The sequence below is a fragment of the Lycorma delicatula genome, chromosome 1 (genome assembly GCF_047948215.1).
Source record: "Lycorma delicatula isolate Av1 chromosome 1, ASM4794821v1, whole genome shotgun sequence".
Taxonomy (NCBI): Eukaryota; Metazoa; Arthropoda; class Insecta; order Hemiptera; family Fulgoridae; genus Lycorma; species Lycorma delicatula.
Genome location: NC_134455.1, coordinates 27,761,038 through 27,788,061, shown reverse-complemented (window position 1 = coordinate 27,788,061; position 27,024 = coordinate 27,761,038). Strand labels below are relative to the sequence as shown.

Sequence of the window (27,024 nt, the reverse complement as noted above, 5' to 3'; positions counted from 1 at the left end):
AGTTGTTGAACTTATTTGAAATGAAATGTCATAAACCAATAAAAATTAATTCCGTTTAATTCGTGTGGCAACATAATTATAGTTGTAATTTATTTCCTTTTGGAAATAAGTAATTCTTTAGATTACTGACTACGAAGTTGAGGAGAAATCAATTTTTATTGTTTTAAAGAACAGATTCAATGACAAGTGGATTCGTTTTCGTGCCACTTGTAACGAACTTTACTTATAAACCATTAATAATAGAGAAGCAATGATTGGAAGGCCGACGACCAACGCTGTAGAAGGGTTGATAGGAAGAGGGGTTGCTGTCTCTTCAATCAATGGACCTACAGCTCTCACAACGTGACGTACAGTGCCATGGAACACTTCTTATCCGCATTACTCTTGGTCTGCGCTCCAATGTTGGGTAAGCAGTTATTTATTTCGATATACATTTTTTTAAATATTGCAAAAAAAATTAAAATTATTTTTTTGTTAAGAAAGTTTTGGTTTAAAAGTAATTGTAAACAAAAGTAAAAAAAAAGAAGTTTACTGATATTTTAATTCCGATCAGGTTGTCCATTTAATACCCCATAACAATTATTATTGATTTAATACTTTTTAACGTAAAAAAATTATGATACATTTTATGATACAATTTAACTTGAGTTAAATTATATTAATCTTATCCATAATAATAATGCTGTGTATGAATTATTGGATAAAGGAAGATGTTTCTTTGTTTGATTTACAAATAATGAATATTAACTTGTATCTAGGCTAATAATGTTTAACGACGAAATTATTTATTCTTTTAAAAATACAAACCTTGTAAATTATATTTGTTTTATCAAGAAGAAGAAAAAACGTTTCTTCCTATTTTTCAATATAATCAATTTAAAAATATACTAATACTTTTTGTTTACGTAAAATAATAATAATAAATATAAAATTTTCCATTATTTCCGTTCAGTAATGTATTTTGTAACTGACAAAATATTATGCAAGTTATAAAACAACTTGAGAAACCTACTAATAATTTCTTATTGTTATTAAGAAAAGAATTAACGATTATTACCGGCTAATGATTTATTATTATCACAAAAATTTTGTAAATGTAAGTTTTTCCAGGGACCCTCTTTTTCAAAAACCTGTTTAAAATCAAAATTGTTAATCTAACCCACCGGTTTGGTCTAGTGGTAAACTAGTCGTTCTTAAATCAGCTGATCTCAAAGTCGAAGTTCTCAGGTTCAAATCCTAATAAAGGTAATTACTTTTATTCGGATTTGAGAACTAGATCGTGGATACTGGTGTTCTTTGATGGTTGGGTTTCAATTAACCATTTACCGGTACGGTTAAAAAGTTTACCGGATTAAAAATTTACCGTGATATTTGATAAGTCGCTAATGACTTTAATTGTTGATGCGACTATAAATAAAAGTATTAAAAAAAAATTGTTAATCTTCATTCGGAATTTAAGTATGATTTAATATTTAAAAACAAAATCTTTTTGTTTTTTTTGTTTTGTATATACGCACGTGTACATATTTGCACGAAGAAGAATTTATAATTTGAATATCTGCATGGAATACAAACAAAGAATGAAATAAGTAAATAAGAAGTTCTATAATTAAAAAAATTCTAAACTTTTTACTTGTTAAATAGTATAAACAATTAGAATTTTGTCTTTTTTTTGGAGTTACAGCAGTCTTAATATAAAGGAAAAAAATGTTTCTGTAAAAAGTGCTCTCAAAATAACTTTATAAAGCTTTTTTTTATAATTTTTGTTAGTACAGCGATAATATAATAGATAAATCTTTGTAGTAATTTACCCCATTTAAATATTTTAATATTCAATTCTGACTTATTGGAATTGAAGATACAGAAATAAAGAAAATATTTTAGAGAAAAAGATTACTGAAATAATTTCAGAATAAAGTCTCGGCAATAAACTTTTCTAATGTTTACTCAGATGTTGAACTAAGAGTGAAGCAGGAATTAATTTCGTTTTTGGATTTACGGTGGAATGAGTACGGTATTCACGTGTCACCGATACTTAACGTACTTTTTACAAGCACGCGCATACACTTATAATTTATTGTACAATTAAAAAAAAAATTATTACACATCCATTTTATCTTAATGAATTTAAAGCATAAACAAATCGCTTCTTAATTACTATAAAAAATCACATGGTAATGTTCTTTATATCCAATCTCTTACCTGCGTATGAAATTTCATTTCATTTTTATAACTATTTTCCCAAAAGCTGAAAGAAAATCAAGGAAAAGTCCTATTTCCAAATATTTATTAATTTGTCAAATTTAAGGTCCTTGTGCAACTACAATATAAAGTCTAAAGATATAGCCTATTTCATTGTATCTAGTCTTTTCTCATTGTCTTTACTCGGACTGGCAGTTTTGTACATCGCTATACTGGTTATAGGACTTTTATTAAAAAGTTTATAGATTCACGTTACTTCATAATTGTAAATCAAAAGTACTAATAAAATATGACGTTCATTTTATACGTTTTTTTTTTGAATTATTTAAACGTGTTTGTTGGTATACCATTCTCACCATATCAGAATTAGTACCGTTATCTATTTCAAAAGAATCTTTTCTTTTTTATTTTTTTTAACTTTTTTTTCAGTCTATGTAAAAGAATATACCACTTAATAAAAATGACCAATTTTGTTAAAAAAACAATATCAATTATACACAAAATAGCAAATAAAATTTGACCGAGCATTATATTTGATAACCGTAAGCCATTCTTCAAAAAGTTCCTCATGTTTGAAAACAATGAGGAAGCTTTAATTATTAGGTAATTTTAAAATTTGTATTGTGTATCTCCCAAGGGAGTTAAATTCAAATAAGAAAGAATGTAGTTAGAAAAGAGGAAATTATTTGATTTTCTATAGGTTTTGGTAGAGAAATCTTAGGAAATAAATGGAATTTTTAAAGAAAAGTGAAATGTGAAGGGTAGTATAGAATCTTTACACTTAAAAGCATTTTTAAACTTAAATTTCCATCAAGGAAAATAATAAAAGAAACCATCGATTATTTACTGTTATCGTGTTTTTTTTATTTAAAATTTCTAACAAATTGGCTAAATATGTGCCGTCCATATAATTGTGTATCTATGATGGTTGTAACCGCATTCATGAAATTGGTTTGAATTATGATAAAAATTCTATGTTCAACTGATGTTTTATAAAACATCTGTTTAAACGGAAAGGTAAGTTAATTTGTATAGCGGCTCTCATCAGTTTCTCCCGGTTCGACCTTTAGCTGATACCCAATGTTTTACATCTTTCATCAGATTCTTACAAAAACTTCTCTCGCGCAATTAGCCGTAAGAAGGCCGAATTTTCGTTATTTTAATATATTTTAATGCTTCAATATTTATTTTTTTTAAAATTTGGTTTAATATTTTTAGCAATAGATGTTGCAGATAAAGAAAAGTCAACTTTCCAAGCTGCAGCAACATAGCAAACCAAGCTTCTAACTGCTCCGCTGAAATTAAATTTTTTCAACATTAAATTGTTCGTAACTCGAAAACAACTCAACCAATCTTCATCAAACTTTCAGATGTAAAACTTCAGATAAACTATTCAACATATCTAAATTTCAATGAAATTTATCAAATAGTTTTGGAGACTTTCCAGCCACAAAATTTTATACAAGGCCAACTTGTAAATATATAAGGAAACCCCAATTTAATTGAATAGTATTTTCGCACTCTTCATACCTCATAACGTAAAGAAAATTCATCTTCACCCACTACTTCCATCATGCAACCGAAAGTAATACCGTAATATTACTCGAAAAGTTTGTAAAAAAACAAAAAGGCAATGTTGTTTAATGTTAAGTTTCTTGATAATTATACAGAGTTTAAGGCATAATCCTTTCATGAAAAATAGATCATTATTATTTTTCCTAAATACGATTTAATTTTCTTATTAAGTTACAGAATTTTATCAAAAGAAAATTTTTACAAAATCAAAAATTCTGTAATTATTTGTAAAAAATAGTTAAAATTTATTAAGCTACCACACAGACTTTAGTTTACACTAGGTTCTTCGCCGTAAGATGCCATAAAACACAATTATAAAACTTCGTACTATTATAATAATACGAGTTATTTAACAAAATATTAATTTTTATGAATATTTTTAAATTTACTCCATCCTTTGAGTTAAACTTTGAAACTATTCTCTTCTTGATATCTTAACAATAAAAATATTTCAAGTCGGTAGGTTAAAACGAAGAAAAAAAGATGGCAAAACAACTGGTTTTAACGGGAGTGGGGGATTTATTATATCCTGATCCTCTTAGATACGTTAGTGTAAAACAACAAAAATTGTACGCAGTTTATGAAAAATAATGGCATTTTATGCAGTGTCTTCTCTCAATAGAGAAATCTTTTAATTAACGATTTAAATTATAAAATACATCAATATAAATAAAAAATATATATATATATATATATATATATAACTTTTTGTTATGTGTACACAGTACACATAATACTCGAAAATCAAATGCGCATTTCGATGGTTAACAGTAGATTTGCGCATTTAGATGGTTAAACAGTATGGTTCAGTAGATTCAGATAAATAAGCAAGACCACCGGGTTGGTCTAGTGGTGAATGCGTCCCAAATCAGCTGATATGTAAGTCGAGAGTTCCAGCATTCAAGTCCTAGTAAAGCCAGTTATTTTTACACGGATTTGAATACTAGATCGTGGATACCGGTGTTCTTTGGTGGTTGGGTTTCAATTAACAACACATCTCAGGAACGGTCGAACTGAGAATGTACAAGACTACATTTCATTTACACTCATACATATCATCCTCATTCATCCTCTGAAGTATTATCTAAACGGTAGTTACCAGAGGCTAAACAGGAAAAAGAAAGAAGAAGAAGAAAAATAAATAAGCAAAGGTAAATATAAAAAACAAAAACATAATTCAATAAAAGTAGGACAAAAAAACAGTGACAATAATAATAATAAACAACTAAATTATAAATTAAAAACGATACTAGTAGTACGGAAAGAGGCATACGGCGACAAACTCCAAGATGGCGGACAATCCACCATCTTGGAAGGACGTAAAGAATTCAAGATGGCGGTGGTCGGGCATGTTGGATTGTGACGTCACTGGCGCCGTAGCCTGTCAGTGTTGCCAACTTGTTTTTTGTGTCAGTGTTGTCAATTCAGGTTGACAACACTGGATTAATAAATGTACTAAATTATTATTAGTAATACATGTATTAAATTATTGAAATAATACGAGGGTTATTTTTTTCAAGGTCCGATCGGTCACGAAATTAAAACCACAGTGAAAATAAAAATGTTTTTATTTGTAACAAGTACTTACATAGTAACGGAGCCGCCTGTATTTTCAGTCATGTTTCTACGCTGGTTTGCAGCTCGATGTCTGTCCCGAAATGGTCTCCTCCTAGCCAGCGTTTCATGTGAGCAAAGAGGTGAAAATCAGATGGAGCCAACTCCGGACTGTATAGTGGGTAATCAAACACCTCCCAACGAAAACGCTGCAGGAGCTTCTTTGTTACAGCTGCATTGTGCGGCCGAGCATTGTCATGGAGAAAGATAATGCCTGATGATAAAATTCCTCTCCGCTTATTCTGAATTGCCTTCGTAGACGTTGAAGAGTCACACTGTATGATGCTGCAGTGATGGTCATGCCACGTTTCATGAATTCCACCAAGAGCTGCAGACCAGCGTAGAAGCATGACTGAAAATACAGGCGGCTCCGTTCTATGCCGAGGGTATTGGAAAGTTGGTACCATTGTACGAAAAATGTCTTAATCGGAGTGGCAACTAAGTAGAGAAATAGCGTAACTATGTAAGTACTTGTTAAAAAAAAATTATTTTCACTGTGGTTTTAATTTCGTGACCGATCGGACCTTGAAAAAAAATAACCCTCGTATTTCAAAAGTTGGTAGCAAGTAGTACGGAAATGGGCATACGGGCGTAAAAATCCAATATGGTGGACTAATTTCCCTATTCCCTTTTTTCCCGAAGTATCTCACTTCCCTTTCTCACTGTGGGAATTTCCCTTTCCCGTTTTCACCTGTGGGAATTTCCCTTTTCCTGGTCGTTGTGGCCGTTGCACCGGGAGACACCAGCTACTTCTGCTCCCCGACTTTGTTCGTGCACCAGAAAACGGCGGCTGCGTGTGTGCGTTGACATAGTGGTGCGGGTTATTGACAGTGTGAGGTTTTGCGCGCGACTGAAGAAAAGTTGACGATCATGGCCTAAGGTTGAGCGTTCTATATTTTACGGCCGTTAGACTGGTAGGCGTGAAAGTACCACACTCTACCAGCCAATCGCAGTGCAGGATTCAAAACGGCCGCGCATGCGCAACACGTAGACCGTAACTTCTGCTACCACCACCGCTGCAGACACAATCCTACATGTAAACTAAAACAACACTGATCACAGACATGGGAATGTTCCAAATTATCGTAATGCAAAACTCTCTCACTCTCTCTCTCTCTGTGGGTGTGTGTGTGTGTGGTCGTAAACTTCCACTAATATATCCCGTAAACATTCATTCAGCATTAACACATTGCTTATATCATGCCCGTATATAAAAAATAAATTATCTAGGAGATGTGTGTGTGCGTTAAACGATTCCCACGTTCGACAGTAGCGTCAAGCAACACACTATACTCATACTTTGTATTATTAAAAATAAAGCATTAAAATACACCCAAAAATGAAATATTAATGATGAACACAATGTTTACAACAATTAATTCATATCTGTTAAGCAAAAAAATCTCTCTTTTAACGCCCGCACACCTAACATAATCGTGATATATAACATGTATCATTGTAGCAGAAAAAAAATTATATTATATACTCTTATTTTTAGTTTTATTTAATCGAATAAGAAATAAAAACCTTGAGTTTATGCAGAATTAATAAGTTTATTTAAATAATACTGTAAATGATCGTTTGGAAAGTACATTTATATATAATAGATTTATCTAACAAATGTATTTGCAATAAATAAATGGTAGCACTAAAAATTATTTCTTTAAATTTTATAGATGGAAAAACAATTGAAAATAGAGGTATAAATACATAGCAGGCCGGATTCAAAGCGGCCGCGCATGCACAAAACGTAGACCGTTACTGCTACCACCACCATTAAGTAAGTATGGACGTACCTTGAGTATGATCCTGGTCTTCGTGGCCGTTGCACCAGGAAACGTCACCTGCTACTCCAGCACCCCAATGTGGTGTGTGCACCAGGAGGCGGCTGCTGTGCGCGTGCGTGCGTTGACGTAGTGACGCAAGATGTTTACCGTGTGGCTGTCGGCTATCGACTAAAGAATCGACCGACCGACGCGGTCCGAGGTTGACGCAGCCTTTCGCATCAAAAGTGCCACACCACGACGCGACCAATCGCGGCGATGGAATTCGAGTCGGCGCATGTGCACTGGAGTGTGAATATGAATTCTAAGAAAACATTAATCACCTGTTTTTTTTATTTTGTCAACGGTTAAAACTCTATCTACCGAGAAAAAATCACCAAGTCAGTTGTAACCGGTTAAATCCACTTTTGTTAACGGGAATAAGTAAGCGGAAAACCTCCTACCATATACAAACAACGACTATACGACTATAGTTTGAGCTTGAAGACACACACATATTTCACGATCAATAGGAACAAAACCGCCAAAAGTGCCTCACACAAACCGCCGTTGAAGCCACGTGCCTGATGTGTACAATAAAGTGGTATCAGTTACAAGCAACCTTGAACATTTCTGAACAGAAATTCAGAGAAATCAAAAAATTCTTTATTTCTAAAGATTGTGTATTCCCCGAAAAACAAACTAATTTATTAAACACTCTCCTCACCATTTGTAACATAAACTGATAATAGATAAATCTATTACCAGATCATGTAACGGGCCTTGGAACCACTACATATAGCAATTGTAAAAACTATCATTTTACAGAAAAAAATAGTTCATACTCATTTGCTGTATGAGGGTTTAAATTGTTTTTAGTTTTGAGTATAATAAATTGAATGTATGTTGAAGTTTATTTTGTACGTGTTGTGTGTTGTTGTAGCTCTGAAAAGGACTATTTTCTTATACCGTCTTTTCCTATCATCTTCTCCTTTTCAATTAAATACCTATTCGAAAACGACACTGTAGATTTTCCTTACAATCCCCTTGAATATTAATTTTTTTCTTGTTTGCCAACAGTTGGTCAATCTCGTCGTTGTCTAGACGATCGGCGAACCGCTTTGGTAGAAAACCTTGTTCATCATCACCCTCACGCTGAACGGTGTACATAATGCAAGCACTGTATTTAGTAGTCCACCGATTCATTGATACAATGTCTTATTTTTCTCGATAATTAATTCACCAACACTTGTGACCTGAGTGAGTTGGCTTGGTGAGATCTTTGCATTAATCTTCTGAATAAATGTTTGCGACATATTAGCGTATATAGTGATGACAACAACGACATCGATGACGACGATGATATGTGTAGTATGCGTTCAAGTCAAGCGGAATGGACGGAATGAAGAAAGATACTAAGATGTACCCCCTTCATCCATACAAGGCCTTCGTATCCCCTCCTACAATGCCTACGCATCCGATCGACCTCGAACATGTTTGAACAGGAAACCTACCATACACAAACAACGACTACCTATAGTGTGAACTTGACGTCACGACCAATAAGAACACAACCGTCTACAGTGCCACACTCAAACCGCCGTTGAAGCCACCTCCCTAGTCAGTTACGAGTAACCTTTAATATTTCTGAACACAGTTTATGGTGTAATTCTAAGAAACGACTACGTATTCTCTCAGCAATTTAATAGCGTAAGTAACCTGAAACGGCATATCATGTTACAAAGTGTTTATCGTGTAATTCTAAGAAACGACCACGCATTCTCTTAACAGTTTAATAGCGTAAGTAACCGTAAACGGCATATCCTATTACAAAGTGCATCAAATAATACCATATCTTATAAACATAATTTTAAATCTTCAATAATAAGTTAGCTTCATCGAATGACGTCGTACAACGGTCATTTAATTTTCGGTAAATTTCTTTGTATAGCTCCTTGGTAATAATAGATGAAAACAATACGATTCGTTGTCAGAAGAAGAACAATCGGTGTCGTATAAGATGATACAAATGCGAACCTCACCGTATTATGTATATATCTTTCTCCAATAATACATAGTCAATACCAATATGAAGATCGGTCAACCTCTTTTATGGTAACCGTTTGAGAAAACAGTCTTGATCGTTGAAAACGTTAATAAACGATAAGGCGTCCATCATCACACTGGCAGAGCTCACGCACGAATGATCGATCGAAGTGTAAATATTTGTGTCATCTACTTTTCCCCCACCGCACCTTTCGTTTCGGTAAATGTTTTAGTAAATAACCGGTAGAGTTCGTTTTCATCGATTACTCGTCAAGCTAACGACGACGACGACGAAGTTGGGTTTTCCTGTAGTAATTCAATTTTTTTTTGTGTAACAGCGCTTTAACTTTCATCATGTGCTCAATATCCAATTCGCAGGAGCACAGGTATTCGTCTAACCCTCGAACGCAATAGTCGAATCTATAACACTCAATTGGTTGACCGACATATTTGCCATCATCACAGTGTTCGACAAGCATCATAAAACAATGTTTACACATGTATCGTGCAACCGATTTAAATTCGGTAAACGTCTTCCCGATAATCATTACTATAAATCCGATAAGATTTTGCACAGAATCAATACGTCTTTGAACCGTCCAATGTGTGATTCTATTGTCTAACTTGTTTAACGTTTTATCCAAAAACTTACGGATATCACACTCGCTCACAAAAATCCAACAGATGATGTCCGGTACCTCGCATTCGATTTCCTCCATGTTAGTCCTGTATGGTAAACCTAATAGCAATGTATTTGGTAAAGTATCGGTCACCGTGATTATTAATGTCGGGAACATTACATCGAGAATATTATTCTTATGAGTTAGGTCCGCTATCGGTCCGCCCTGGTAAGAAAGACACCAACCATGGGGACACTTCTGTCATCTCGCCTTGAATTAAGGTCTGTTGCATAACCGTCTTTTTACATTTGTACTAATACAAAGTATGAGTATGGTGTGTTGCTTGAGGCTACTGTCGATCGTATGAATCTTTTAATGCACACACACACATTCCCTAGATATTTTATTTTTTATATACGGGCATGATATAAGCAATGTGTTAATGCTGAATGAATGTTTACGCGATATATTAGTGGAAGTTTACGAACACACACACACACACACACAAAGAGAGAGAGAGAGAGAGAGAGTGTTTTGCATTACTATAATTTAGCACATTCCTATGTTTGTGATTAGTGTTAAGTTTTACATGTAGGCTTGTGTCTGCAGCGGTGGTGGTGGTGGTGGTAGCAGCAGTAACGGTCCATGTGTTGCGCATGCGCGGTCGAATTGAATCCGGCGCTGCGATTGGTTGATAGGGTGTGGCGCTTTCGCGCCTATCACTGTAACGGCCGTTCAAAATAGGGCGATCAACCTTATGCTGTACGTCAGCTGTTCAGCAGTCGCGCGCCACACCTCGCAGTGTCAATAACTCCGCGCTGCTACGTCAACGCAAGCACGCAAACACACACGCAGTCGCTGCCGCGGCCGCCGCTGCGTCCTGGTGAACGTTCCACGTCCGGTTCCTGGAGTAGTGGGTGATGCCTCCCGGTGCAACGGCCACGACGATCATACTTGAGGTACGTCTCAATTTTTATTCACCCACACACACACATACACACACATAAAATACATTTCATTTTTCTCACGGGAGCAACTTGTATGCAACATTTTCACTCAATACAGAAAAAAGGGAAAAGTGAAATTCCCTCAGCGAAAAAGGGAACAGGGAAAGTCTTATAGGGGAAAAGGAAAATTCCCATAATGAAAAAAGAAAATATCAAGATGGCGAGCACCGCCATATTGGATTTTGACGCCCGTATGCCCATTTCCGTACTACTTGCTATCAACTTTAGAAATACGAGCGTTATTTTTTTTCAAGGTCCGATCGGTCACGAAATTAAAACCACAGTGAAAATAAATATTTTTTTGTAACAAGTACTTACGTAGTTACGCTATTTCTCTACATAGTCGCGACTACGATTTAAACATTTGTCGTAGCGTGGTACCAACTTTCCAATACCCTCGTCATAGAACGGAGCCGCCTGTATTTTCAGCCATGCTTTTACGCTGGTCTGCGCTCTTGGTGGAATTCATGGAACGTGGCACGACCGTCACTGCAGCCTCATACTGCGTGACTCTTCAACGTCTACGATGTCCAATTCAGAATAAGCGGAGAGGAATATTGTCATCATGCATTGTCGTTCTCCATGACAATGCAGCTGTAACAAAGAAGCTCCTGCAGCGTTTTTGTTGGGAAGTATTTGATCACCCACCGTACAGCCCTGACTTGGCTCCATCCGATTTTCACCTTTTTACTCACATGAAACGCTGTCTAGGAGTTCACTATTTTGGCACAGAGTCGTGCTGCAGACCAGCGAAGAAACATGGCTGAAAATACATTCGGCTCCGTTCTATGACGAGGGTATTGGAAAGTAGATACCACGCTACGACAAATGTCTAAATCGGAGTGGCGATTATGTAGAGAAATAGCGTAACTATAAGTACTTGTTACAAATAAAAACATTTTTATTTTCACTGTGGTTTTAATTTAGTGACCAATCGGACCTTAAAAAAAATAACCCTCATATTACTTAAATAATATAATACATGCATATAATTAGTTGACAACACTGACACAAAAAAACAAGTTGGCAACACTGACAAACAACAGCGCCACTGACCTCATAATCCAATATGGCCGACCACCCCCATCTTGAATTCGTGGCGTCATTACAAGATGGCGGTTTGTCCACCATCTTGGAGTTTGGCACCGAATGCCTATTTACGTACTACTGATATTCATGAAATACTAAAGAAAAGAGTATTATTTTCTGTATTCGTAAGCTATAAAAAATTTTTGACTAAAATTTGGACATTATCTTACTAGTTGAAATCGGAGTACATCAGCTTAAAACCAGTTCAAACTATAAAATTTCCAGTCAATCTTACCTTTAGCTTTAGCTTTTTTAATTATTTCTATTTATTTGGTTAATGAAATCTTAATAATGTTTTTAATCTTGAGAAATTAATGAATAAATCTTTTTAATGCTACCTTTTCTAATTCCTCTGAATCTATTAAAGATAAGTGTTTTATTTTTCAATGCTGGTATATTTGTAAATTTTTATTTTTGAAAACTGTTTTTGACCGTTTTCTAAATAGGAATTTTTAAAATATATCATTAAACTTGGTGAGCAAGAAATAATTTGTCGATTTATTTCATCAGATTTTATTAAATAATGAATTCATTGTTTGCTACAGTTTTAATTCGTTTTCTTATTTGTTGAATGTGTGGATTTCTTGCAAAAATTATTAAGTGTGGTTCACAAGTAAAAAAGTCATTTTACTTTGTATTGAGCCGTACAACAGTAGATATGATCGGTTATTTGTGAAGAAATAAAAATAATATTATAATATTATCTGTTGTCTAGTTTCATATATTATCCGAACGAAAGGAATTATAAACTAATCAGTGATGAACGTAAATAAAAATAAATTTCATCAAGAAATCATCAAATTCTGTCAGAGGTCGTGCGTGCGAATCCTGAGAAGCTGATAGCTATACTTTGGATGCCACCGTAATGAGTAGGTGTCCACAAAAAGAGGCCAGGCTAAGTCTCTAGGGGCCTGATGGGTAATGATTTTTTAAAACGAGTTTAGCTTTTTAGTACTCGTTCACGATCTCAACTAATTGATGGTTTCTACCATCTGCAGTACAAAACCTGACCGATGAGTTCAGTAGTGTTTGTATTCGCGCTGCTTGCACTTATTACTGTGTTATATTCATAAGAAAGAGTAAGACCGATAAAGTGAAAATTGAAATTTCCCTTACGTAGAAAACAGTGCACTTTATAAACCTTCTGTGAGCAGAAGCGGTATTAAGACACAGAATTATTTAAACAATATTTTCATACAACAGAAAAATGTAATTTTATTGTCAAATACTTAAGAATCAAGAAATATTTACAAAAAATTAAATTTTTTGAAAGTAAACATTTCAGTAATAACATTCTCGTATTATGTGATAAAAGAACAAAACCTATCTCATTATATAAATTAAAATTTATTTCTTCCGTTATTCAAATGTGTTTTGTACTAGTAATAACGGAGGTAAATTTACTCATTATTACTGTTAGAGCTATTCCTTAAAATTAACCACCTGCGGCGATTAATATTAATTATTCAATTAAATTTGTAACAAAACTCAAACAGAAATTTACCAACTTCATTTACTGTTATTGAACTTCATTGTAAGTTTACAGGACTTTATCTATATTATTACAATAAAACTAAACTGAGTAAAATATTTTTTTTTTAATGTTTTATGTTTCTTTGTTTATCTCCTAATACCAAGTTTTTAAAATATTTTCTCAGACTCAGATCAAAACTTCAGAGCATATAATTTAAGCTTGTAAATTTTTAGAGCATTTCATTTAAAACTTCTTCAGTATTCTGAGCTGGGACTTACTTTTTAATGTAATCTGAATTTTTTTTAAGTACAGACATTCTTCCTCTTTTAGTACAAAATTCCAGCTTTATGACAGATTAAAACAGATAATCGGAAAAGTTGTTTATACACTATAAAATCGAAATTCCTTTATCCTCAAATTGCGTGTGTGATATATTAACTTATTCTCATTAATTGAAACCCAACCACCAAAGAACATCGGTATTCACGATATAGTATTCAAATCCGTATAAAAACAACTGACTTTACTAGGACTTGAACGCTGGAACTCTCGATTTCCAAATCAGCTGATTTGGGAAGACGCGTTCACCTCTAGACCAATCCGGTGGGTATGTTTTTCTAGATTGTTTTTATGATTCCTAACGCATTCTTTTAGCTTGCCGCTAGTGCTCTTGATCTGGAACATCCCTTGTTAGTGTCCAGTAGTACCCAAAAAAAAATGTACAAACACGTCCCATTTGCCCAGATTACCTCTTCTCCATGGCGGCGATGTCTTGATGAAATCTTTCACCATGTTCGTCATTTACATTTCCACAGCTGTCAGAGAAGAAATCCAAATGCGAGTGGAGGAATTAAGTCAGTAAAGCTAAGTCAGTAAACCGTGCCCGGGAGAGTGAAGAACACGATCCCGAGCACGACCCCCATCTATACTTGAATCATCTAACCGAGGCACGGTACCAAGCACGCCTACTTTCCGTCAATCAAACTGGCCGGATGGAACCCTAGCCACCCGGGATACTAATCCAAAAACGAACCCTCAGTCGCCAGTGCAGTGTGTGAGACGAAGTAAGCTAGCTAAGTAATCAGTTATGAAATCTCAGCGGTAGAAACCGCAAGGAAAGAAGACTCTACCAGGTCCAATATTACTACACAGACAGCACTTAATCGAAGACTGAGACTAACGCAACTACAGGTAAGAATCCATCCGTTTCCGATGCAATGGTGACCCTGTGAACAGAGTCAACAGCCCATAAAAAGTTCCCACAAGTCCATCACCTAACCTTTGTCAAAGAAGCGATTTGGCAATCGCATAAAACCTAAAATCGATAGCCCTCTGCATCGAAGAGCGGATGGATCACAATATTACGAAGAAACCTTAGAAACCGCATGACCCGGTAGATTACTCAACTTTAGATGGGCGCTGCGAAAAGCAATCCCAAGACTCACAACATCTATTCACCTATCACTACGAACAAACATCAAGCATTCAAAGAAGGATGCTAACTACCCAAGGAATTGAAATACAATTCTACCGCACGTATGTAACAGCCACAGTCCTTACTGTTGACCGAATGTCTGCACTCTTTGTGCAACCTTTTACAGTTTACGCAGGATGGGCTTCGGCTTTCTGCCGACAGTCGTCACGCTTGTGATTTTCCTCGCCTCAATGCGCGCAGACCAACATACTTACAGAATTTTGCTCTGTGGCCAAAACGACAATGACGTGCAAAAGTGCTTTAAGTGCGACAGCACTTGAAGTACCTTTGCACGTCAATGTATTCCATGACGCGACAGAACGTTAAATCGACATACAAATAACCGTCAGACACAAACTTCTTAAAGAGAGCATCGCCAAGTTCAACGCCGTGGTACCACTGGGCATCACGCTTTCCAGTCTTGAAGAGTACCCTACACTCCTTCTTAAATTCGGCTTCATCCAGATCGGTGTTGTGCTCCCAAACAAGAGACAGAACTTCCTCATCGGATAGCCGCCCGTCAATGTCGTGGATAATGACCCTTGGCCTATGCTTACACTTCCGTTCGACCTTGTCCTCGAGCTTTTTCACCTCTGGACACTCCACGATGACTCGGACTGTTTCCTTATCGTTGGCAACCACTGCCAGACCCTTGCTTGTCCCTTTAATTTCCCTAATCATCAATTTCACTTCCTGTTGCCACGAAGGGCAATCTGAAAGTTCTCTTTGAGTTGCCTACTAGTTTTAGTAGAACCCTTAGCCTTGTTGGCGAAAATCACCTCGGGCTGATTCGAGATTTGGCTAGATTCTCGCTTTCCCCACGCAATGTCGGCATAACGCTTCGGCTGCTTGGGAGCTGGAACCGGAATCTGTACTATTTTGACCTCCTTGGGCTTGGAGGCCAACTTTTCAAAGCCTTCTGTCAAAGTACAAAGAAAACTTCTAACATGCTTCAACCTGGGCTGGAATCTACTCAGCGCCCCTGCACTGACGTTGCGGGGGCCTTCTACGAAGTCTAACAAATTGTCTATACTTTGCTGGGCTGCAGCGAGCAGCAAAACTACTAGGTCTGCCCTGCGCTGCTCAAAAATCTTCTACCAATGGGTCGCCTCTAACTTCCCGGCTGGATGTCCTTACATCCATCTCCAGGAGTCCTCATCATCTGAACTTGAGAAGAACGGGGAAAGTTCTGCTCTCCTCTTCCACCCGGGCTTAACTATCATCTCGTCCCCTATCGTGGCCAGACTTACGTTAGCCTCACTACTCTGTAACTTTAACATTGCTCGCTGTCTTCCTCCTACCGTAAAAAGTTGGGCAAGCCCACAAGTGCAAAGACTACCTGCAGCGAGCTACGGGTAGCCGGAGACCTTCTATATGCTCCTTTTGCTCTTCGGTTGGATCACCGTAGACGCGTTGGTTGGTCACATGCTTCATGAAGAAGTCAATGGCAAGAGGTTACAGGGTTAGCCTCGCAGATCTTAGTGACCAAAGGAAGAGAGACGGCGCTATGGGGCGCAGATTAAGATGGCTGTAGTTGGCATTCTTGAGAGTGGAGTTCTATGTTCACTCTTGTTTTTTGATGCTTCCCTTTATTCTGCTGATGACTTTTGTTTTACTTGATCTTGTAGCCGACTTCTTGGACGCTATATATGTTTTGTATTTGTATCCTGTATCTTGTGTTTCATATATTACATGTTATATTTTGTATTTCGTTTTCTTGTTTGTTTTGGTTGTCTATGGTGTATCCTTTTTTGTGTTGTGAGGATGTTTTCTTGTATTTCGTTGTCCCTGGCTTCTGGTTGGCTACTTGGAGTCCATGCAGTTGATGCGCAGTATATTTGTGAGGTGTGGCGGTGGCGTTGTGTACACATGGTGGGATATCAAGGAGGAGACGGGACTACAAAAAACTTGGTAGTACGGGGTCGAATCGTGGCGACGTCCAGAGCGTGGCAGGTAGCCTCCTTGCCTAGGACGCCCTGGTCCAACTGCATGCAAAAGTAGGAGGGTCAGGGTGTCTCCGATCTGGCAAGGAGGACCCTGATGGTATGAGTGGGCGCGGTGCGGATAGGATAGCGACGGGGAGGGCAGCTCCCCTGAAGATAGAATCAATTGTCAAATAGTTTTAAATCGTATTAATCAGATCTTTCGAAATAATTTGTGTACTTTACCTTAAACTGATGGATAGATTTATCAAAAGCTTTCAAACTTTTGCACAATAAATCCAATAACACTAATAACATTTCAACGCACTCATGTTTAGAATATTTAATATTAAATTTACATTTATTAACTACATTAACTTTACATTTTTTATTAATTTAATATTATTCTGGAGTCTACGTAAAGAAGCTAATCCTTTTATAAGTCTTGCCACTGTACCCAATTCGTATTTATTAATTATTGATTCAATAAAATTTGGATTAAATACGAAAGTATTAAGTGAAATTACTTTGAATTAACTTCATTTTTGGTGTCAGAGAATGGTGCAAAGAAATTATATAGTGAAAGATAAGGTTGATAGATGCAACAAAAATTTGATGCGGATATGATGCATACTTGTATACTAGCTCGAACGGGACTTTTAACTTTCTAGAATGGTTTAAAAAAGGGTTACATGTAAATAATATCATATAGATATGAAAAATATTATTGTTTGTAATTGTATGTATATACTAATGTGGGAGCAAATAAAAATTGGACTCGGTTTATCGAGAAATTTTTGTTTTAAAATGTAAATATTTTATTCTAGGAGAAGGAATTAGATGTTACGTATGCAACTCGAGGCAAGATCCAAGGTGTTTAGATCCATTCGAAGTCGGCAACGCAACAGGACATCTAGGCACTGTCGATTGTGAACGAGATAACAGCGTCAGAGCGGCTTTGGAAACAGTCGCAAATTTGATGACAAAACTAGGACAGGCGCCAGCGCATGACAAAACAGACGTACTTGCCCATGCCACTAGTCCGACCGATATGCCTATTCCAACGTCTTGCCAAAAAATTGATATTGCAGGTATAATTTATAAAATATAAAAATATGTGTTAATAAGATAACGTGTTGGTTAATCATACTTGCAATAAATACCATAAGAACAAATTGAGAATTGAAAGAATGTAGCTTTTTACTATTTATACGTTGTACGAAGTAAATGAAGTATTGTGATGACGAAAAATTTCGGTTTTCAGATTTCAATAGAAATATCCATTTTGACCATCGCTGAATCCATTTTGACTAGTTTACGCGTGACGTCTGTACGTACATATGTATATCGCATAACTAAAAAACGATTACCCGCAGGATGTCGAAATTTTGGATTTACGACTGTTGTAATATCCAGTTATGCAACTTCCTTTTTGATTGCAATCGACTTATCAAAAGTGTCCAAAAAAGCCAAAAATTCAAAAAAATTTGGATCGTTGAGAGCTTTTCAACGATATGTCATAAGTGGTACTTATTCATTGTTTCCATTCACTGTTTCATTGATTCCAGAGTTATAGACAAATGAAAGTTTAATTAATGAAATATTTGGATCTTAGAAGGGGAAGGCACATGAGCTCGAATCACACTTCATCTCCTTTTTTTAACTTTATTTTTTAAAATGTAAATATATTGATTTATTAATAATTATTAACCCGTGATTGTAAAAAAAATTTACAATAAAAAATAATTTAATAATAAAAATAAAAAAAAATATGAAAAAATCAGAAGTTGTAGTGAAATTAAATTTTATGTACTTTTAGAAATGTGTTTATCGAATTTAATAGATATTATTACAAACGCGTATATGTATCTGGTGAAATATCTGAAAATTATAATTTACAACCGTATTATTTTGCAATTTTTTAGTTTAATTTCCGTTTAATTTTATCTACATTAAAGTTAAGTAGAGAGTGACAGAAAAATAGACTCTCACAAGAACAGCATATACACTGAGGAATACGTGCCCGATCTTTAATAAATTGCAAACAAATTCTTATCTTTTAGTTCATTACTTCTCTGATATTGTGGGAAAATATTCTCCCCAAGTCGGAGTTGATCATCATTTTATTTGTTTTTTGTTGGCAGTCATTTAATCGTTCTTTAATTTGATGTAATTCTTCTGATCTTAATTTGTGTACACGTTCTCTAGTTTTCAAATTTTCTGTCTTTTTATATTCATCATCCTCTCTTAATTTTTTTTATTGTTTCCTTGGTCTAACGTTTTCTTTCTCTTTATATTTATCATATCTTAGTTTTTTTACTCTTCCGTTGTTATTAACATTTTCTTCCTCATAATATTCATCTTCTTGTTGTTTTTTTGAAACATATTTTTTCATGTTATCTTTATTTTTTCTGTATGATTGTTTCATTTTCAATTTTGATTACTCGCCTAATAATCCAATATTAAAAACTGAATATTTTACACTGTAAAGTCGAAATTAACATTTGTAATCAGTTTACACTGATTACAAATTCACCGATTACAAAATAGTTATTAAACTATTCCGTTTAGTTCACTAAACGGAATAGTTTAATTATTAACTTTTATTTATAAAACATAGCAGAAATCTGAATCTTTTGTTAATCAGCAGCTCACGAAGATACGAATAATATTGATCTAGTTATACGAGTAAATAAAGGAACTTTTACTCTAACCAAATATTTCATGTAAGATTGTTAATTAATAATTGTATAAATATTTGATGTTAAAAAAACTAGTATTTCATCAATTTTGTGTCTATTTTATTAAAGAGTTGGAGGATCGTATCTCACTTTCAAATGAAATAAGTTTAAATGAAGTGCAGCAAAAAATGTGTATACGTAATTTAATAGGCGTACAAGGAAGTCATGTGGTGTCCATATGAGATTTTTTAGTTTTAACGAATTTCGTTTGCTTTGGGAAATGTAAATTATTCTTATCAAATTTGTTAACTTTCATTTACGGTACAAATTGTAAAACGCTCCACTGCGCTTGATATAATTGCTCAAAATCATTTTAAACTTTTACAAGTCAAAAAAGATACATTTTGTAATAACTAAAATACATAGCTTTAAATAAGTATAGAATTTTAGGTTATTAGGGATTCACGAATTAAAACCTTTCCTTATGGATCTTTTCAACAAATCCATCCGACTATATTTTTAGAACTAGTGAACATATCGATAACAACACGTTTTAAGAAGAATAACAACATAGACTAGTATTTTTAAAACTCTACTCAATTGATTATTACAAATTAAATAAATATATTAAACAGAAAGATAATACGGATCTAATTCGAATTATTATCCAGCATCTTCCATTCTCTTAAAACAAACATTACTACCCAACCACCAGTATTAGTTTTCATTAAACTGCATTTCTTAGATACTTCGTAATTTTCACGTGTTAGTTGATTAAAAGAGTATTGAAAACCACACAACCTATTTTTATTGGAATACATTTTTACAAAAATAATAAAATTTAAAGATCACAATCATCATCATCTATCATTCTAAGACCAATAGTCTCGACATTAGATTTTATGGGTTCAGTTTCCGATAACTCTCCTTCCGTGTGTATCAAGCCGAGGCGGTAAGAACGTTGTTTTTGCGTTTCATTTGACAAACGTTTGAGTATTAAACTGACACGATGAGCATGACTTTCTAGACTTTTATTGCGTAAGAATCGACTGTTGTACGTTCTCATTTGTGAGAGTCTACAAATATTTCTGTAGACTCTACAGAATTTGTACAAATTTCTGTAGAGCGTTCTCAACGAGAACGCTCTACAGAAATATTCATGGCATTTCTTTCTCTATTTTTTCTTAAACAATCATTCCTTTCTTGGCAACTTTTCTTCAAACGTCGCTGTCTCATTTGTGCAGCGCGTTTAGTAGGCCTGCCCATATTTTAATTTTATAATAATATTATATACACACACACACACACATATATATATATTTTTTTAAAAATATATATACTATATACATATTTATTATTTATTAGTTATTTCATATATAACTATTTCTGAATTCGGTGCCAGTCAACATAAGTTAAACAAAAAAAAAAAGCCTATGATCTGTATAATATAGATACTACTTCAAAAAATACAAAAGTGGTAATAGAAGTTTTAGTATAATAAAATGTGACATACAAAAATATGATATAAGAATATTTTTTAGATGCTTAGGTATACCAAACACACATGCTTTAGCGAACGCAAGATGAGGTATGATCGTGAGACGCTCTCTCTTATACTGTTGAGAAACCATTTTACATGTCGGAATTCCCCGTTTAGTCGTCTAGTGGTCGGTTGAGATAATAACTTTACGTAACTTTATATTTAACTTGTGTTCGCTGGCATCGACTTCAAAAATAGTTATTTGTTGTAAATATTTTTACTTTAGTTAATAAATGAAAATATAATTATTTATCTGTAAGTTTTTAGTACTATTATATTTTGAAGTCTGTTTTTATTTTTATTTTTTAAATTATTTTATTTTACTTTTATTCAATACAAACTGTCAGTAATATATATTTTTAAAGTACTTGGAGAGTATTACTTATTTTTTTAAATTAATATTTATTATTTTTCTTCAGTTTTTAATTAAATTGTTTTTTCCTTCTTTAAAGACTATTTTTTAATATCTATTAATAATTAAAACATCCATCTAGTTCATATATTTATATATATGTATAGTATTAATGTAAAGTTTAAAGTTAAGAAGGATTTAGTAACGGATAAAGTTATCGATACGTTTTTTTTACATGAGAATAGACGAAATGTGTACTTGGTTACATTTTGAACAGTGTAGTAACTACCCACATAAATTCTTCGGATTAAATACAAAAAATAAGAAAAACTAAATATAATGAAAATTTTGATGAAACACAGAATTTTTTTCCCTAACTGTTTGTTGCAATCTGTTTAACTAGTGAAGAATAAGCAACCCCCTCCCTACGGCCCATGTGATGAGGATGATATGTATGACATGTAAAAATGAGTTCTTTGTAGTCTTGCACAGACTCAGGCCGACCATTTCTGAGAAGTGTGTTAATTGAACCCCTAACTACCAAAGCACACACTTATCCACTATCTAGTAATCAAATTCTTATAAAAACAATTAGCCTTTATTAGGATCTGAACCGCAGAATCTTCCACTTTGAAAATCAGCTGTTAAACAACTGATTTGCGACTACGAATCAACTACTAGATCAACCCACAGAATTTAACAAATCTAATGTTAATCTCTGTTTTAATGTTACGATATAAGAGGAAGACTGTCACATAAAAGGAAGACTTGGAATTCATTCCAAACTTTATACAAACACATTTGGTGGATAATAGCTTTTATATAGATTTAAACGCTGGACTATTGATACCGGTGTTCTTTGGTTGTTGGGTTTCAGTTAACCACAAGTCTCAGGAGTGATCAACCTGAGTCTGTTCCAGACTACATGTTTGCACTTACATTGAACTACATTTGCAGCTACTTACGTCAGGCCTGTCAAATCAGTAGCGGTAATTGTATTTGCCCTCCCACCCCCACATACACACACATATACACTTAGACCCAAGTTGGAAAACTGGTTGGAGAAAACAATAACGTTTGATGAATAAATATAAATCTTCTAGGTTGGGGGGAAATATTTTAGTAGAAGTACCTATTAATAAATAAGAATTAACTTTAGATATGTAAATAATTTTATTAGATCACAGTAATATTCACCAAATTTCTACCTAAATTTCTATTCATTTTAGGATGGCATAAATGAAAAAGTTTAATTTATTAGAACTAAATTCCTGTCTAATCATGTAACTATGAGTAGAGCTATTTTTTTTTTATCCTTGCCTCCCGGAACCAGATCCCCAATTAAGCATGAACACGATTCCGGGAGATGCCTTCGCCTCTAGCCGCCACGAGAGAAACGCCAGGCCCGTCTATGCCGTTCCCGGCCTCCATCACCCAGCAACCGGGACTCCGTCTTTTGTGTTTCGCCTCTAACGGGGACACCCCCGAAGGGTCGGCCCCACCGGGACTCAGTATTTCAACTCAGGGGCTCGAGAGTCCCCCGCATTTCATCACCACCACCCACCCGTGCAAGCACGGGCGAACGGCAGCTCCCTACGGAGTTTTCCCTCAACCCCTCGCTTCCCGATATTTCATTTAAAGTATTCCCGACACAAAACCCGTCACAGTGTCAAAGTTCACCAGACTGCGTAATATCGTTCCAACGATGGTTCCTACCTCGAGATGCCCAGTCACGGTAGCACAGTCGCAGCGTTTCTCATCCCACCGCAGGCAGTGGAATATCATGTGCTCCGGAGTGTCTAAGTCCCGGCAGTAGGTGTAGAAGAGGTCCTCAGCTCTTCTTCGTCCACACATGTATGAACCAAAGACCCCCATGGCCGGTCAGGAATTGTGTCAAATAGAATCCCAGTTCACCAAACTTCCTCTCACCCACGGCTCAATGTACGTGATCAAACGATGCATCCACGTCTCTTTCGTGGACACATCCCATCTAGTTTGCCAATCCCTGTAGACAGTTGCGTTGGCATCGTTCTTAGACACAGCCTGATAAACTTGCACACGAGCCGCCACCAGCTGTTGAAGTGGCGGCATTCCAGTCACCACCAGCACCGTCTCAGTCGAGACCTAGGCGTGTGCCAACACCATATTAAGAGCTATTCGGCTCTGTACTCCCTCCAAAAGTCTTCTGTTACTCCCTACTGTCATGGCTCTCTTCCATACTGAGGCGCTATAGAGGAGGATCGAGGTCGCCAGATGCGCGTACAGCCTCCTCTTTAACGTACGGGGCTCTCCAACGTTCGATAGCAACTTAACCAAGTTCTTGACAGTCTGCCCAGCTTTCTTACTTACCACTCGCGTGTGAGGAGTGAATGACCGCCTATGGTCCAACCATATTCCAAGATACTTGGCGGTCTCCCGTGATTGAACCATCGCTCCCTCCATCGTAATCGGAAAGGGCACAGTCGCCGCCTTCCCGCCGTTGGGACAAACAGATTTATCGCAGGACCGATGGAATCCCACCCCGGCCATCCACTCATCAACCATCGCGAGATCGCGACCATCACTTCCTCACTTCCTCTTCGGTCTTCGAGAAGAACTAGATTAAACTATAGAATCCATACGCTATCAAGTGAAAATTTAAACTTGATGCTCTTCTCTTTTTCATTATACAAATTTCTCTCACCGATGTATTTCGGCATAACCTTCCGGAAGGACATTTATCTAAGCATTATTATGATTTGACGTAAGTTTCTTTGCAGCAATCGACTCAAAAAAGGATCCAACCTGGCAGAATATGAAGCTAACAATACTGCTTAGATCATAAACAATTTCAATTTTCATTTAAAAAATACATTGCTATTATTTAACCTATTCTTTCAATGTTCTCAATCAATCATAAATTTTTTTACATTTTTAATAATTAAAGATCTAAATTAAATAGCTAAATCAGCGTTGTGTTGTTATAACGACTTTAAGTAGTGAAGTAGATGCAAAAACGTGCTTGTTTTTTCATAAATAAATAGAATATTTTATTGATTCTCGAAAACTTCTCTTTTAGCATAAGAATTCGCCCAGTTAAAAGTAAGTGGTTTTAATTCATTTCTAATGTAGGTTTATCTTCCGCTTAACCCTTTTTTATCTCTATTTTTTGTGTATAACAACGAGCATTGTCTAACATACCAATATACATATCTAAAATATGCTGTGTCATTTGACGGTTATAGTAAGCAATCTTATAAAAATGGGTGGAATAGTGTAGCGAAAATTAGAATGACGAAAGTACAATGACACCACATTATGCTACTTCAAGTAAAACATTTATTGAAACGATTGTTTCTGTTTATCGGATATTTCAGTGTAAAACTATGTTTGTTTCACTGAGAAAAGGAAGTTTCGTTTAATCAATCGGCGATATTTGTTTTTTATTGGTCTAATCGTAAAGCACGTTTAGTTGGAAGATAAGGCTAAAAATAGTTTTTCTCTAAAAATAAATATTTAATGACATTTTTCACTCTAGTTTTAGGTGAAAAGGTGACCGGACGAGGGTGCTCGGTTCATCAAATAGAAGGATTCAATCCATGTGACGCTGTTAAATTAGTTACTACAACTGACATTCAACTGGACTATTGCGGCGTATGCAGTGAAGATGGGTGTAACAACGCTATAAAATCATATTTTTCTTCTATTATTGGACTAATATATTTATTATTTTGGACAGTATTACAAGCCATGGAAGAAAATATTTATTGGAACATGTCTTAAACCGTTTATAATTCATCTTTTATTGTGTGTAAATTGAATTATCGACTTATTCATTTGTAACTTTTAATTAAAAATGTTATTTTATGATAAATTATTTTCATCTTTACTTATGATATAATTTATTTTTATAATCTAATTTACATTATTATCAATTGCTTTAATTAATGGGGTATGAAAAAATATTGCAATTATTTTATGTATATTTTACCTCGATTTCAAAATGTTGGTAAACATTTTCTTCGTTCACACAGATAACTGATAACCAGTAGTAATTAATAGTATAATAGTAATAATAATATAATATTATTATAATATATATTATAATATTTACAGAGTGTCCCATATAAAACGCAACCCAACCTTATATTGGTAGGTGAAATAATAAAAAGGCATGTGTAAATGTAAATGTAATTTTTATTATTGCCATCCATTACCTTACATTTAGAGTAAATGTTGGAAGTGGCCGCCATCTTCTTGAATACAAGCTTCAATTCTTTTTACAGCGTTACTTGCAACTTTTTTCAAAGTTTGTGGCTGGATATTTAATACAGCTTGTTCAATATTGACTTTCAATTGTTCAAGTGTTCGTGGTTTGTTGCTGTAGGCTTTTTCTTTGAGGTAACCCCACAGGAAAAAATCCCCCGCAGTCAAATCTGGAGACCTTGGTGGCCACAAGCCTCGACCGATAACACGATTATCAAATAATTCCTCAACGAAATCAGAAGTTGAACCTGCGTAGTGCGATGTCGCACCGTCATGTTGTAGCCAGCCTTCCTCTTCCAAGAGTGCAATGAACTGAAATAAAATATCCTGATATCGTTCTGCATTAATGGTGTACTCGAAAAAAATAGGGTCGATTATTTTCTTCCGCGATATACCGCACCACACGCCCAACTTCTGCGGGTGTAATTGTTTTTCGTGATAAACGTGGGGATTTGCAGCATTCCAAATTCTACTGTTTTGGCTGTTTACGTAGCCATCCAAATGAAACCGTGCATCATCTGTGAAAAATAACGAATCCATAACATTAATTCCCTCACGCAGAAATCGACGGAACTGTTGACAATATTGTAGCCGTTTTTCTTTGTCGGGCTCAAGAAGTTGATGAACCGTTTGAATGCGATAAGGTATTAATTGTAATTGTTTGGTCGCCCGATGAACAGTTGATTTAGATAAATTAATTTCAGCAGACAAACGTCTGATCGATTTATATGGCGAGGCGAGTAATCGGTCTTTGATTTCAGTGACTGTATCTGTATTCAACACTGACGCAGATCTTTTGTGTTCCTTGTTATTAACAGAACCAGTCTCTGTAAATTTTGCAACTAACCTTAATACTGATGTTTTGTTAGGAGCTGGTTTATCTGGGTACTTATGGCGAAACAAATCTTGCACTGCAACCGCTGATTTCGTACTAAAGTACAACTCAACAATGAAAACACGTTCATCTAGCGAAAACACCATCTTATCTCTAGCAATACACTGAACGTTATGATTGCATTGTTGTTACTATAGGTAGTGTTCTACTGCGTCGCCGCGATGTTCAGATGTTGGAGAGTCCATTTCAGTAACGAGTAAGGGAGTAAGCTTGACTTTTGAAATTTCATGGATGAGTTATTGATGGATTGCGTTTTATATTGGACACTCTGTATTATACTATTACCGTATACTGCAATACTATTATACTATACTATACTATACTATAGTAGTATACTATTATTATTATACTATTAACAGTATAATAACTATTAATAGTAATTAGCAGTAAATTAATTACAGTAAAATAATTAATAGTAACCAATATGAACGAGTGAACGTTCACAGATGCGCGCGCAGATATGCATTTATGTAAATAAAGAGGTAATTTGAAGTGTTTAGTAGTTAATCTCCTTTAATAATATTA

At 35.1% G+C, this 27,024-nt stretch overlaps 1 protein-coding gene across 1 annotated transcript; it reads left to right on the top strand.

Moving 5' to 3' along the window:
• The first annotated feature begins 335 nt into the window (after window positions 1–335).
• Window positions 336–25,148, top strand: LOC142318068 (UPAR/Ly6 domain-containing protein crok-like). The gene is made up of 3 exons (XM_075354591.1): window positions 336–406; window positions 17,614–17,877; window positions 24,877–25,148. The coding sequence occupies exons 1-3, from the start codon at window positions 358–360 to the stop codon at window positions 25,119–25,121; spliced, it is 558 nt and encodes a 185-aa protein (XP_075210706.1). The 5' UTR covers window positions 336–357; the 3' UTR covers window positions 25,122–25,148.
• The last annotated feature ends 1,876 nt before the right edge of the window (window positions 25,149–27,024 follow it).